Raw genomic sequence first — 13,302 nt, 5'->3', positions numbered from 1 at the left:
TAGCTAGTATCATACTAACTGGGGAATAACTAAAAGCATTCCTTCTAAAATCGAGAACAAGACAGGGATGCCCACTATCACCTCTTCTGTCCAACGTAGTACTTGAAAACATTAGCCAGTGCGGTCAGTCAAGAGAAAGAAATAAATGAAATGGACACATTCAGGAAAGTAAGAACTCAAATTATCATTATGTGCAGAAGACATGATACTCTATGTAAAAGACCCAAAGAATTCCACCAGAAAACCCTTAGAATTAATAACTAACTTCAGTGTAGCAGGATATAAAATCAATACAGAAAAAAACTATTGCATTTGTGTATACCAATAATGAACTCAATAAGGAAGAAGGTATGAAAATAATTCATGGTAGCATCAAGAAAAATGAAATACCTAAGTATTAACCTAATTAAGGGTTTGAAAGACCTCTACAAAGAAAACAGCAGAACTCTAAAAGATAAGATTGGAGAAGATATCAGAAAATGGAAAGCTGTCCCCTGCTTCTGGATAGGCAAAGTCAGTATTGCCAAAATGGTAACACTCAAAGAACTGTTAGACACACTCAGTGCAATCCCAATCAAAATAGCAGTGGCACTACAGATCCAAAGAAAACAATGCTAAAATTGATATGGAACCAGAGGCAAGCAAGAATTGCAAAGCAGTTTTGGGCAGTAAGAGCAAAGTGAGAGGCACAGCAATACCTGACTTCAAGCTATGTTATAAAGAAATAGTTATAAAAACAGCATGGTACTGGGACAAAAACTGATATACATGGGTCTCTGGAACAGAATTGAGGATATGGAAACTTCCACAGACACATTGAGCTATTTAATCTTGAACAATGGGGCAAAAGCATATGTTGGAGGAAAGATAGCCAATTCAACAAAGGATAAGGAGGAAAATCGTTAATCTGTGTGCACAGAATTGAAGCTATCTTTCACCATATAGTAAATTAAAATCAAAATGAATCAAAGATCTAAACACTAAAACAAACATTAAACCTACTAGGAGATAAAATAGATAAAAAATGATCAATTACATCAAAGAAAAATACTCCAATCTCCAAGTCATTGGAGGCAGTGTGGTCACTGCAGCCCAGGCCAAGAACCTCATCAATGCAGGTGTAGGTGCCATTTGGTGGGCATGGGAAGTGACTCCATTTGCTTCACCAGGAAATCTTGACCTGTGGGAGGCCCCAAATGACAGACGTGTACAAGGTACCAGAGTATGCACAGCACTTTGGCATTCCTGTCATTGCTGGTGGAGAAATTCAAAATGTGGGTCCTATTGCCAAAGTTGTGGCTCTGGTGCCTTCATGGTCGTGGGCTCACCACTGGCTGCCACCACTGAAGCTCTTGGTGGGACCTCTTCTCCAGTGGGACCCAGCTAAAGAAATACTGCGGCATGGCTTTTCTTCATGCCATGGACAAGCATCTCAGCAGCCAGAACTGCTATTTCAGTGAAGTTGACATAATTGAAATTGCCCAGGGAGTGTCAGGAGCTGTGCAGGACAAGAGATCCATCCTACAAGTTTGTCCCTTGATTGCTGGCATCCAGCCCTCCTGCCAGGACATTGATGTGAAGAGCATGTCCGAGACATGATGTACTCTGGGAAGCTAAAGTTTGAGACAAGAATGTGCTCAGCCCATATGGATGGTGGTATGCACAGCCTTCACTCATACGAGAAATGACTTTTCTTAAAAGGAATTCATCATACCTCCTTGATTTTTCAATAAAAGTTTGGAAAATTAAAAATAAAAGTCGAAAAAAAGTTAAAAAGTAGAAGACATAGATGTAGGAAAGAATATTTTCAACCAAACCTCAACTGTACAAGAATCAACAAGTGGGATTATATCAGACTGTAAAGCTTCTGTACAGCAAAAGAATCAGCAGAGTGAAGCAATCAGTAGAGACAACCTACAGAATGAGAAAAAAGTTTGCTAGCTATTCAGAGGAGTTATATCTAGAATAAATATGCAAAAACTGAAAAATCACCTAGAATTAAAGATCTAGTTAAGAAATGAGCAAAAAAAGTGAACGGACACTTCACAGAGGAAGGAATACAAATGGCTAATAATGAAAAAATGCTGCATATACCTCATCATTAGAGAAATATAAATTAAAACAACACTAAGATTCCATTTTACCCAGAAACAATGGCAGTCATTAAGTAATCAAACAATAACAAATGCTGGCATGGCTGTGGTGAAAAAAGAACTCTCCATTGTTGGTGGGAATGTAAATTGGTACGACCCTTTGGGAATCAGTATGGGGATTTTTCAAAGAACTAAAATTAGAAATTCCACATGACCCATCTGTCCCCTTCTAGGCATCTTCCCCACAGAGGATCAGCTATCATACTACAGCAATATATGTATAATTCTTGGTTGCTTTTCTCTCACTCTTGGGACAAAATACCTGACACCCAAAACGAAGGAAGGAAAGATTTATTTAGCTCATTGTTTGCAGAAGTTTCAGTCCATAATCAGCTGGCTCCAAGGCAGGATGGTGTGGCATCAGGGCAACACTTCAAGGCAAGAGCCAGGCCAAAAGGTGGGGGGCCCTTTTCCTTCCTTATATTCTACGCAGGCCACCGCCACTCCAGGGCAGGTGTAGCATTCACAAAGTCTCCTTGTCTTGCACAGGACCAGAATACTTTCAAAATAAGAACCCTGGCTCCCTGCTGAGTCTCTTAAACTTCTAACTTCTCAAAGTGTTAAACTTCTAAATGCTCCAATTGACTCAATATATCAACCATAACTTGGCAAGCAGACACATTTCTTTTAACAGGTCGCCAGATATAAAGGCATGCTTATTTTTATCATTTCACAATTTGAATATTATAACACAGGTTTAACAATCCTAAAGAACTAACATTAAATCTACTAATATTATATTACATTAGAATCATAACATTTTGTTCTTGCCCCACCCAAAGACTCATGTACATCCCTTTATGCAAAAGGCATTTAGTCCATATGCAAGAGTTGCCAAAGTCCTAACAGTTTCAGCATTGCTGAAAAGTCCCAAGTCTCCTCTGAGATGTAAGACAAACCTTTAGCTGTAAGTCCCTATACAAATGAAAATAAAGTTAAACATTTCCAACATACAATGTGGTACAAGATAAACATTCCCATTCCAAAAGGTACAAATGGGGATGCAAAGCACTAGAACTAAAGCAAGTCCAAAATCCAGCAGGGCAAACATTAAGTTCTGTAGTTGTACATCCAGCATCTGAAGCAATCTGTGGCAGAGTGTGAGCTCCAAAGGGCTTATGTGGTTCCACTCCTGTGGCACTTCTGGTGGTTGTAGCTTTTACAGCCTCTCTCTTAGGCCCACTTTGCTCTGTCTTTGCAGCTTTCCTTACATAATCCGTGTTCCTGGCTTTTCCAAACTTTCAAGGTCTCCCCTGCATCTCTGGCTTCACACTCACAGCTTTACATACTGCCCTCTTGGGGGCACACTGCTTGGACTCTCAGGCCTTCTGAAATCAGAGTGAAAGCCTTTTAAACCTCAGGGCACTTGCATTCTGTGTGCACCTAAAACCAGCACCTCATGGATGATGCCAAGGTCTGCTTCCAGCCAGAGCAGTAGCCAGGCTTTCCTCTCCTTTGCCTATAGGGGATGAGTGCCTGGATCACTAGGCACTCTGAATCCAGTTCTGAGGAACACATTTTCTATGCTGCTGCCATTCTGGAATATTGTGCTCTGTGGCTTTTGCCTCAAAGCAAAGTCTCACTTTTGCAGTTTTGAGACTGCAAAAGTTTAAGACTTGCTGCTTTTTGTGATGCCTTCAGTCTATCTGTTTTATTCTTCTGGTCATTTTCAACAATTGAGATTTCCTCATCTCTGTCTTTGCAGTCCACAGCTTTATTGACGCTTCTTTTCTGGCCAGACTCATGTGTTTAAATCACTGCTGGTCTATTTGCTCTTGATTTACAATGTAAATCTGGCTAAAAATCCCCAGCAATAGCCATGCCACAATTCAACATTTGACTTCCTTGAATTTCTTCTGCCAGATTAATTAGTGGACTACCTTTCAATCTTAGTTTCAGGCAAAACCTCTGGACACAAGAAAAATGCAGACAAACTTTCTGCCAAGACATAACACACATCATCTGAATTCTAGCACCCAGTGCAGCTTTTCCTAGAAGAAACCTCCGGAGCCTGGTCTTTACCGGTTTTCTGTCTTCTGATCTCTGATCAGACTCTCCCAAACAGAATAGCGTAAGCTATTCCATCTTTACTCCTTCAGGTGACATCTCCTAATCTGTCCAAATTCTTCCCACAAGCCATTCCTAAAGGCTCTTGAATCACATGACCATGTATAGTCACAACCCCATTCCTGGTACCAAATTCTGTCTTGGTTACTTTTCTGTTGTTGCTGAGATAAAATACCCAACACCTAAAATGAAGGAAAGGTTTAGCTCACAGTCAGTCACGGTTTTAGTCTATAATCAGCTGGCTCCAAGGCAGGGTGGTGTGGCACTGGGGCAATACTTCAAGGCAGCAGCCAGAGCAAAAGGTGGGGCAGGGAGGGCAAGCTTTATTTCTTCCCTTATATTTGTACAAAGGCCACCTCCCACCATGGCCCATGTAGCACTCACAAAATCTCCTTGCCCTCCTCCTGCACTGGAGGAGGATATTTACAAAGAACCCTGGCTCCCTGTTGAGTCTCTTAAACTTCTAAACTTCTCAGGTTGACACAATATATCAACCATAACACTTACCAGTGTTAATAGCAGTAAAATTTGTAATAGCTAAATCCTGGATGCAGCCTCCATACCTATCAACAGGGTAAAGAAAATATGGTATCTCTGTCTAAAGGAGTATAACTCAACTATAAAGAATGACACACTTTGAAACATATATAGGAAAATGAATGCACCTGGAAAATATGTTGAGTGAAGTAAGCCAGATATGCAAACTTAATTACAATATAGTATCTCGTTTGGATGAAGTAAAATGCAAACAAAGATAACAATAAAGGATGGGAGAAGGGGGACAAGGGACTGGATCTCTTGCGATAGTGGAGGCATCCAGTGGAATGTCAGCAAAGGCTGAGGAGGAAGGGAAGGGGAAGCAAGCAGAATAAAGATGAGCCATGTACAGGAGCCTAATGACCTCAATTAAGGCAAACCTTACAGGTCATAACATGAGCTAAGAACTAACATCAACAAGAATGGGAAATGGGATAGAGCAGAGGGAAGAGGAGGGAAAGGGAGTTGCAAGAAAGAAGCAAGCTGTGGTACATAAGTTGACTGTAAAGTGCATGAAGTACAGACATATACTAAAATGTTTAACATTAAAGAGGAGAAACATCAAGTGCCTTCAGGTGGATGAGTACCCAGACAGTCAGATGGGAGCACTTCTGTAGCAAACGAGCCTTATGTTTGTCAGTAGGTGTGTGTTCATTTATTACCATTATTGTCAACATTATTGAGTGTTTTGTTTCTTCTAGTGTTTTGAGTTGAACCCAGGGCCTTACTCAGGCTAGGAAAGAGCTTCCCCTCGGAGCCTCATCTCCAGCTCTTGTTCCTGTCATGGTTTGTACTTGGCATAGCACCATGAAGTCTTCTTTATAAAGAGTTGTATTTAAGTCACTGCATTGAGTTCTAGAAGTGGGAAAAAGTTTAGTTTATAAGAAAGATGGTTAATTTAATGCTTTACAGAATTGACAGACGATCTGTAAGCCCATTACTTCATGAACTCAAGTTGTCATTAATCTTGAAAACACTGACCTGTCTATAATTTGAATTTTCTCTAGTGTAATTATGTACTTTATGACAGACGTGTTTGATGAACTTTTTTCTAGTATCAGTTATTTTAAAATTACCTGAGAATTTTAAGAGTACAACATTTCCCAAGCCTCAAAACATACACAAGTAAGACTCAGCAGCTGTCCTTGTGACTTTGAACAAATGAGGTGACATTTTTTCCTACCTGCCTAGCTAATATTTCATGTCCTTAAAAGGTATTTAGAGTATGTGTTTCATCAAAAGTAAAGTGAAGCAAGGTATGGTAGCCCATGACACAATGCCTGTAATCCCAGCACTCTGGGAGGCTGAGATAGGAAAGAGACTTGCAAGTTTGGGTTTTTGTTTTGCATTTTGTTTGTTTGTTAATGTGGTTTGGTTTGGTTGTATTTTAAGTTCAGTCTTCACCTGGGCAATTTAGCAAGACCCTTTCTCAAAATAAAAAAGGGCTAGAGATTTAGCTCAGTGCAGAGGCCCTGGTTTCAGTCCCTAGTGTGGCCAAAAAGAAAAAAAGTAAAATGAGTCATCTATTAGATATTTTGTTTAACATAAAGGAACATTCTGTAACGTACCTCATGAAACCCCTGATGAAGTTTATTTTTCCTTAAGGTATTTCAAACTGTGTAATACCTAGGATAGTTATGTCAACTTCTCATTTTTGTTGTTTGTGGTTATTGTTCTTTTTTATAAGTAAAATCTGTAGAACAGAGAAAAACCATTTTGTTCCTTCTGCGGTAGGCAAACTGTGCTTGCAACACGAGGACCTCGCAAAGAAAAGTGTTCCAGCCCTGGTGAGAGAGCTTGAGGTGTGTGAGGACGTGGCCGTGCGCAACAACGTTGTCATCGTGCTGTGCGACCTGTGCATCCGGTACCCCGTCATGGTGGACAAGTACATCCCCTACGTGGCCATGTGCCTGAAGGACTCCGACCCCTTCATCCGAAAGCAGACGCTCATCCTGCTTACCAACCTCCTGCAAGTACGCGTGAGAAGGGCACTGTCCTTCCCCTACCCGCTGCACCCGCTGGTCAGGAGTAAGGGATACTTAATTAGCGCAGGAAATGTGCTTGCTTTGTAGTGGAATCTAGAAATAATTAGTTTCATTTCTGGTTTCGAATGTTCTCACCCTAGAATGTTTCTGATGTTAGTGTAGTTGTTTAAACACATCTTCACCTGCAAGTATTCATTTAGAGTGTTTTTCAGATATCCTATTAAACATTGGTAAGTTCCACCTTTGCAAATAAATGCCATGTAGGAAAAAACACCCAGGCCAGACAAGTAGTTCTTACTCCAGTTCTCTTATGCATCTTGACCTCAAGCAAGTCTGTGTTTCTCAGATGTAACTACTGTCAATGATTGGTGCTGGTGGCTATTTCAAAAGTGTTGCTCTGGAAGTCCAGTGAGAGATTGCAGTGTGTAAAGCAAAATAGTGAATTAAAAGTTTCTACAGAATATTGGATATGGTATTCATTCAGAGAACATGCTTGGCTTGTAAGGAGGGAGAAATAATATTTATGATTAAAAAGAAAGCATTTGACTAAGTCATGTATCTGCCCTTTTGTGTTCTGTGGGTTTATCTTGTCAAGCAGTATATTCCAACAGTCACCACTGGTTCTGTCCTGTTGTATTCAAGCCACGTGCTTCCCTTGAGACCATAATGTTAAGTGAAATAAATCAGACACATAAGTTTAAATATCTCACAGTTTCTTTTAAATAAGAAACCCTAAATATAAGAAGCAAAATAAGAGAGATAAGAGGGGATCGAGAAATCTTCTCAAAGGGAAGGGATCAAAAGATGGAGTGAGATGAGGAAGAAGAGAGGGAAAAAGAATTAAAAAGAAATTAAGATGTGTTACATACATGTACCAGCTCCACACAAGGAATGCCAACATTACATATCGCAAACATGTACTAATAAAAAAAAAAACTAAAAATTTTAGAAGATAACAAAATAATTAAAATGAAAGCATGTCACTTCAGCACAGTAAGGTATCTAGTGCTGTTCTGCCTACGTGCTCCATGTCTGTGCTTGCTTTTTTTTCCTCTCGCCCCTTCTCCACTCCCAGCCATGCCTGCACTTTCAAAATGACTGGAAAGTGAATCCTGCCAGCTGAGCCATGTCTTCTGGGCAGCCCAGAGCCGCGGCTGTGCTGTCACATGGGGAACATCAGTAAGACCTACATGGCTGGATGCACCAAAGGGTTACGGTTAACACTCATCCTTCATCGTGCTGTTCTCTCTTTGTACAGGAAGAATTCGTGAAATGGAAGGGCTCTCTGTTCTTTCGATTTGTCAGCACGCTGATAGATTCACACCCAGATGTTGCCAGGTAGGTCTTACCCTCATGTCACACAGCTGAGCAGATTACCTAATTTTTGGTATGCACACAATTTCTTTTCCTTAGGATTCTTTTTTTTTCTTACATATTTATTTAGGATTTTGTGAGCTTTTGGTAGTTGCCTGAAAATGTAGCAGGGTTTTTAAATGGTAAGCTAGCTATATCACAGATCTGTATTTTGCATATAAGTTCAAAACAAAACAAAACAAAGAACTCCATTAAGTAACTCTTTCATTAATCTCTGTATTGGCTACATTTGCTAATGTTATTTGCTCTCCCAAAGAAGTAATAAAAGATGGTTCTGCCATACTAAATTTATATAGAAGTCATTGTTGACTTGTCTGTGTTGATTTCTCAACCCACCAAAAATGTTACTTTCGTTAAAGAATTCATACTTTCTTTTAAGTGCAGAAATTGTAAGGAAGAATTTTCAGAAATTAACACAATTGCAGTGTAGAATAGAGATACAAATGCTAAGGCTCTTTGGTAGTGGCAAGCAGTCCCAGGGATTCAGCTCTGAGAGTATCAAAGCACTGCCAGTCCTTTCTATCATTTTATTTTGAGATGGGATGTTACAAAATTGTCCAGGCTGTCCTCAAACTTGGAGTCCCCTTGCCTCAGCCTCCAAGTAGCTGAAATCACAGCAGCATACAACTTGTGTCATTTTTTTAAGGATTTCTTTTCAGAGTTGAGGATTGGTCTGATAGACTTTGTTCTTGTAGATAATACCATGTGAATTATTCTTTTGAGAGCCAGTCTGCAACTGAAAAACAGAATGTTGAATGCCTTGGCAAAAGCCACCATAATGGGAAAAGGTCTTTATAGAGTTTATTGACTATAAATAGCATATAATAATGGGTCCCTGCATTCTAAATATGGTCACCAGTAATTTAGTTTGAGTTCTGTGGAAGAATTGCTGCTGTTTTCTTTGGGTGTAATTTTCCAAGGAGGAACGCTTCCCATAATCGAGTAGCAGAAGGTTACCATTCTGATTAATACTGCCTAGTCCCAGAAGCACAAAGCCCGGGCTCTCACTTTCCTGTTTCTTTGTGTAAGTAGGAGAGGGAACCAATAATGGCGGCACTTCCTCTCGCCTTACAGCCCCTCCCTAATGCTGAGCTCACGGCTAGACACTTACATAGTGCGTAGCCCAGAGGTTTGCATAATTGGAAATTGCTGGAGTGCTTTCAGCAGTGAATCTCGGAGAAAAGATTGGTTGTGGAACCTGTATTTTCTTATTTCTTGGTCACTTTTGTTAGTTCTTACTCATCCGTATTAAAAAGGGGCAATAAGTACTGTTAGCCTTCCTTAAACATTACATAGTATACACATGGATTAAAATATCATACCCAATAATTATGTATGATTTGTATGGTTTTAATATATAGGTTAAAAAATTAAAATGTTTAAAAATATAAAAGATTTATTTTAAAAGAAGCATTCATCAGTGTGTAAAATATATATAGAACCTGTGAATGCAAGCACTCAGCATCAATTAGAAAGACAAAGAGATCTTACACTATCATGAGGTTATCAGCATTTCTTCTAGCATTTTAATATCCCTTAAAGCCTTTCATTTTATTTTTGGCATTCTGGGTTCATTTCAGTTGTACTCAACTATGGGCAGGATTTTCAGCTTCAAAGAGTTGATGACTATATTTGCTAAAGTTAATCTGTTCCCTAAATTTTAAACCAAGGACCAGGCTATCTGCTTACATTAAAGTCTTTTTTAATATTTGTTTTCCAGTGTAGGTCTTATTTATTCAGCTGAATTTCCTGAAAATTTTGGCATGAGCAAATGTGTGTGAAACTTTTTTTTTTTTTTTTGGTACTGGGGATCAAACTCGCCACTGCACACTTGCAAGGCAAGTGCTTATGCTGCTGAGCTAAATCCCTGGCCATAAACTTATGTGAAACTTTTAATTGGTCATATAACCAAAATTTGGGGGTTTTAAAATTGTCATTTTTTTACTACCTCTTCCCACATAGGTGAATGGCCTTGTGGTCTAGTAGCCATAGGGCAGTAGCCAAGTAACACTTGGATTGGTGTCTTAGTAATTTGTTTTTCATTGCTGAGACAATATTCAACACCCAAAGTGAAAGGCTCACAATTTGGAGAGCTAGCTACAAGGCAGGGTGGCATGGCAGAGGAGTGTCACAGAAGAAACAATCCATGACAAGGCAGGCAGAAGGCACCAGCAGGAAGCAGAAGAAGCAGGCCTCCTTTTCTGTTACCCCATTCAGCTGTATGCCTGTTAGATGGGGCGGCCCATACCCAGAAGTATGATAAGCCAATCAGTGGACTGATTCATTACCACAGACCCTTGATCCACACTTATGCACCCTAGATCCAACCACATCCAGAAAATCCCAGCTATAAACTCATGAGGTTTTGGGGACATCTAAATACAAGCTATGCAACTGGGTAGTTGCCTCAAAAGTACAAGGAGGCAGAGTCCAGAGAAAATCAAGGCAAGAAAGTGACATGGTATCATGTCCCCTGGAGGAAAAAAGGGATGCTAGATCATGGTTGGTTTGGGAGACACAGGAAGCAGTTAGCTACTTAGAGGGCTTCGTGAAGTGTGAGGAACAGATGGAAGGGGGTTAGGGAGCCTGACAGCTGGAAGGGTGGGTGGGTTGTTCATCAAATCGGCTGGTGGGTAGCCAATGTAGAGACGTGGTCCGGGATGTGACGATGGACTGGTGACATGGGACACACTTGGGGGCCCTGCAGGCCATAAAGTCAGAAACAGAAGGTTAATCAGTCAGCTCCTTTGTGTGGCATTGAAGACAGTGGGTCCTGTTAGGACCGAGAATGCAATGGAAAAGTTGAGCGGGATACCAAGGAGTAGAGAGCAGAGTAGGTGAGTGACAGGGCTGTGATAGCAGGGGCTGGATGTGATGGGCTGGGTCAAGTGGAGCAGAAGAGTGAGAGAGAGAGAGAGAGTGTGTGTGTGTGTGTGTGTGTGTGTGTGTGTGTGTTTGCACGGTAGCCAGCTCTTACTCCGCGCTCCTCTACACTCTTCTTTGGCTTTGCTTTTCTTCAGAACACTTTTGACAGCACCCTCTGGATGGACTTTACCTACTACATTATAGGGTTCCTGAGGGGTGGATGGCTAAAGCCTCACACCTGAAAGGGGGTCTGGAACTCAAGTAGGCACTCAGTGAACATTTCGTAAACAAAAGAGGGAAGAATTAGGGGGCTGGGAAAAGCGGTCCTTGTCCCCTGACTGGAGTGTGTCAGAGGAAGTGGCCTTCCTCTGAGAGGAATGTGAGTAGGTTGCATGCCTGGAGGAAGCCAGCTCTGCATTTAGTTCTGGAAACTGGTAGGCTCTCTCCCTCATCTTGGTGAAGTCTTGGTGGCATCTGTCCAGTGTGGGCCATCGGAAACATGTTTTGGGAGCCTCTCCCTGGTTTGAGGGCCCAGGTAACAGAGGGCACCCAGGGCTTGCTGGCGATTGCAGCACTGGGTGATCATTCTGTGGGGAGTGCTGTACTTACCCTGCTGACCCAGACTGCAAAGCTCTTGTTAATCATCCTTCTAAGAAGTAAAGTCCCAGTTACCACAATTGGCTGTTGTTCATCACTGTGGACAAAGCTTGAAGATCGGGGGATGAAGCTGAGGTGCTGATTTCAGATGACAGTTGCCATGATCTGTACTTCAAGAAGTGGTTAGGGTAGGTTGGTTGGCTGGTTTTCTTCTAGCTTCAGCGTCACATTTTATCAAAATTGTGAAAGGAAACTTGAAAGTGAAAACTTTACACTGGCCTTGGGTTCAAACGAGAGCACTGAGGAAAAACGAACAAAAGCAACCGAATTTCTCCCTAGCTTGTCATCTTCTGTTGGGTTGTTTATAGTGCTCGGGTTAATGTAGGGCCTCATACTAAGCAACATCTCCAGCCCTTTTTAACTATACATTTTGAGACAAGGTTTTGCTAAGTCAGTAAGTTGCCCAGGATGGGCTCAAACATGGTGATCTTCCTGCCTCAATTTCCTGTAAGTGCTAGGATTACAGCATGTGCCACCAAGCCCAGCTTCGGCTTTGCTTTTGATCTGTAGAACCCGCTGCTGGGCTGGGTGAGGAACCTCTTACTTCATCTTGCCGTTTTCTTCTGTCCCGAGTCACTGGTATATTTGTAGAGGTCATTTGTGGATGGCAAGTGGGTCTCCTCCTCTTGAATCTCCCGCCTTTGCAGCTTTGGAGAGTTCTGCCTGGCGCACCTGCTACTGAAGAGGAACCCCGTCATGTTCTTCCAGCACTTCATCGAGTGCATTTTCCACTTCAACAACTACGAGAAGCACGAGAAGTATAACAAGTTCCCCCAGTCGGAGAGGTCAGTAGGTCGCCCAGTGGTCTCTGCCTCTCAGCAGAGCAGAGTGAGGCATGGGAGGCTGGCTGCATCTTCCCGGGGCGGGACACAGACCCTGAGCAGAATCCAGAGGTCAGAATGCCTGCGCTGAGCCCTAGATCTCCAGATCCTTGTGTCTGGCGCGCACACTGCCAGGGAGCTTTCTGAATCCACCCTGTTCATGTGATGATGAAATTGTCTCCTTCTGCCCCAGAGAGAAGAAGCTGTTTTCACTGAAAGGAAAGACAAACAAAGGGAACCGAATGAAAATCTACAAGTTTCTTTTGGAGCACTTCACAGATGAGCAGCGGTTCAACATCACTTCCAAGATCTGCCTTAGCATCTTGGGTAGGCCACATGCTTGGGGCAATGTGGGTATTGATAAAGGGCCAGGAGATCTGTAGCACCGTCCTTTGTCCTCCTTTGCCATCAGCTGTGGCCCACAGGGACCCCCCAGCAGGACTCGCTCCCAGCCCCGTTGGCCCCCCAGGGCTGCAAATTTCCTTCCTCTGGGATGAGCATTTCACAGATGCTGGTCTCTGTTCCCTTTCTCAGCCTGCTTTGCAGATGGTGTCCTGCCTGTGGACATGGAAGCCAGTGAGTTACTATCCGATACCTTTGAGGTCCTCAGCTCAAAAGAGATCAAGCTTTTGGCAATGAGAGCCAAATCGGATAAGGATCTCCTCTTTGAGGAAGACGAGGTGGCCTTGGCCGACGTCGTCATGCAGGAAGCGAAGAAGCAGCTCATCTCGCAGGTGTGTGTGCTATCATTCCCCAACGATGGGGACCCTCAGGTCTGCGCCTAGCTGCATTTTGTGCAAGCATGGACCTGGTTCCACCTGCCTGCCCGTCAAGGCTGAGCCC

The 13,302-nt window shown here is 42.2% G+C and overlaps 1 protein-coding gene across 2 annotated transcripts in view; it reads left to right on the top strand.

The window, feature by feature from the left end:
* The window catches only part of Ncapd3 (non-SMC condensin II complex subunit D3), a 69,753-nt gene that overhangs the window by 39,291 nt on the left and 17,160 nt on the right, over window positions 1-13,302 (top strand). For both annotated transcript variants that reach the window (XM_003472545.5, XM_063256116.1), the window contains exons 23-27: window positions 6,492-6,730; window positions 8,001-8,080; window positions 12,286-12,423; window positions 12,653-12,786; window positions 12,994-13,193. In XM_003472545.5, the coding sequence (XP_003472593.2) occupies window positions 6,492-6,730; window positions 8,001-8,080; window positions 12,286-12,423; window positions 12,653-12,786; window positions 12,994-13,193 (791 nt within the window). The remainder of the gene's footprint in view (window positions 1-6,491; window positions 6,731-8,000; window positions 8,081-12,285; window positions 12,424-12,652; window positions 12,787-12,993; window positions 13,194-13,302) is intronic.

This window comes from Cavia porcellus, unplaced genomic scaffold (assembly GCF_034190915.1).
Source record: "Cavia porcellus strain 051 isolate PalLab524CR breed Dunkin Hartley unplaced genomic scaffold, mCavPor4.1 scaffold_9, whole genome shotgun sequence".
NCBI classification, from domain to species: domain Eukaryota; kingdom Metazoa; phylum Chordata; class Mammalia; order Rodentia; family Caviidae; genus Cavia; species Cavia porcellus.
Note: the sequence above shows the minus strand (reverse complement) of the source record. Positions and strands in the feature narration are given on the sequence as shown.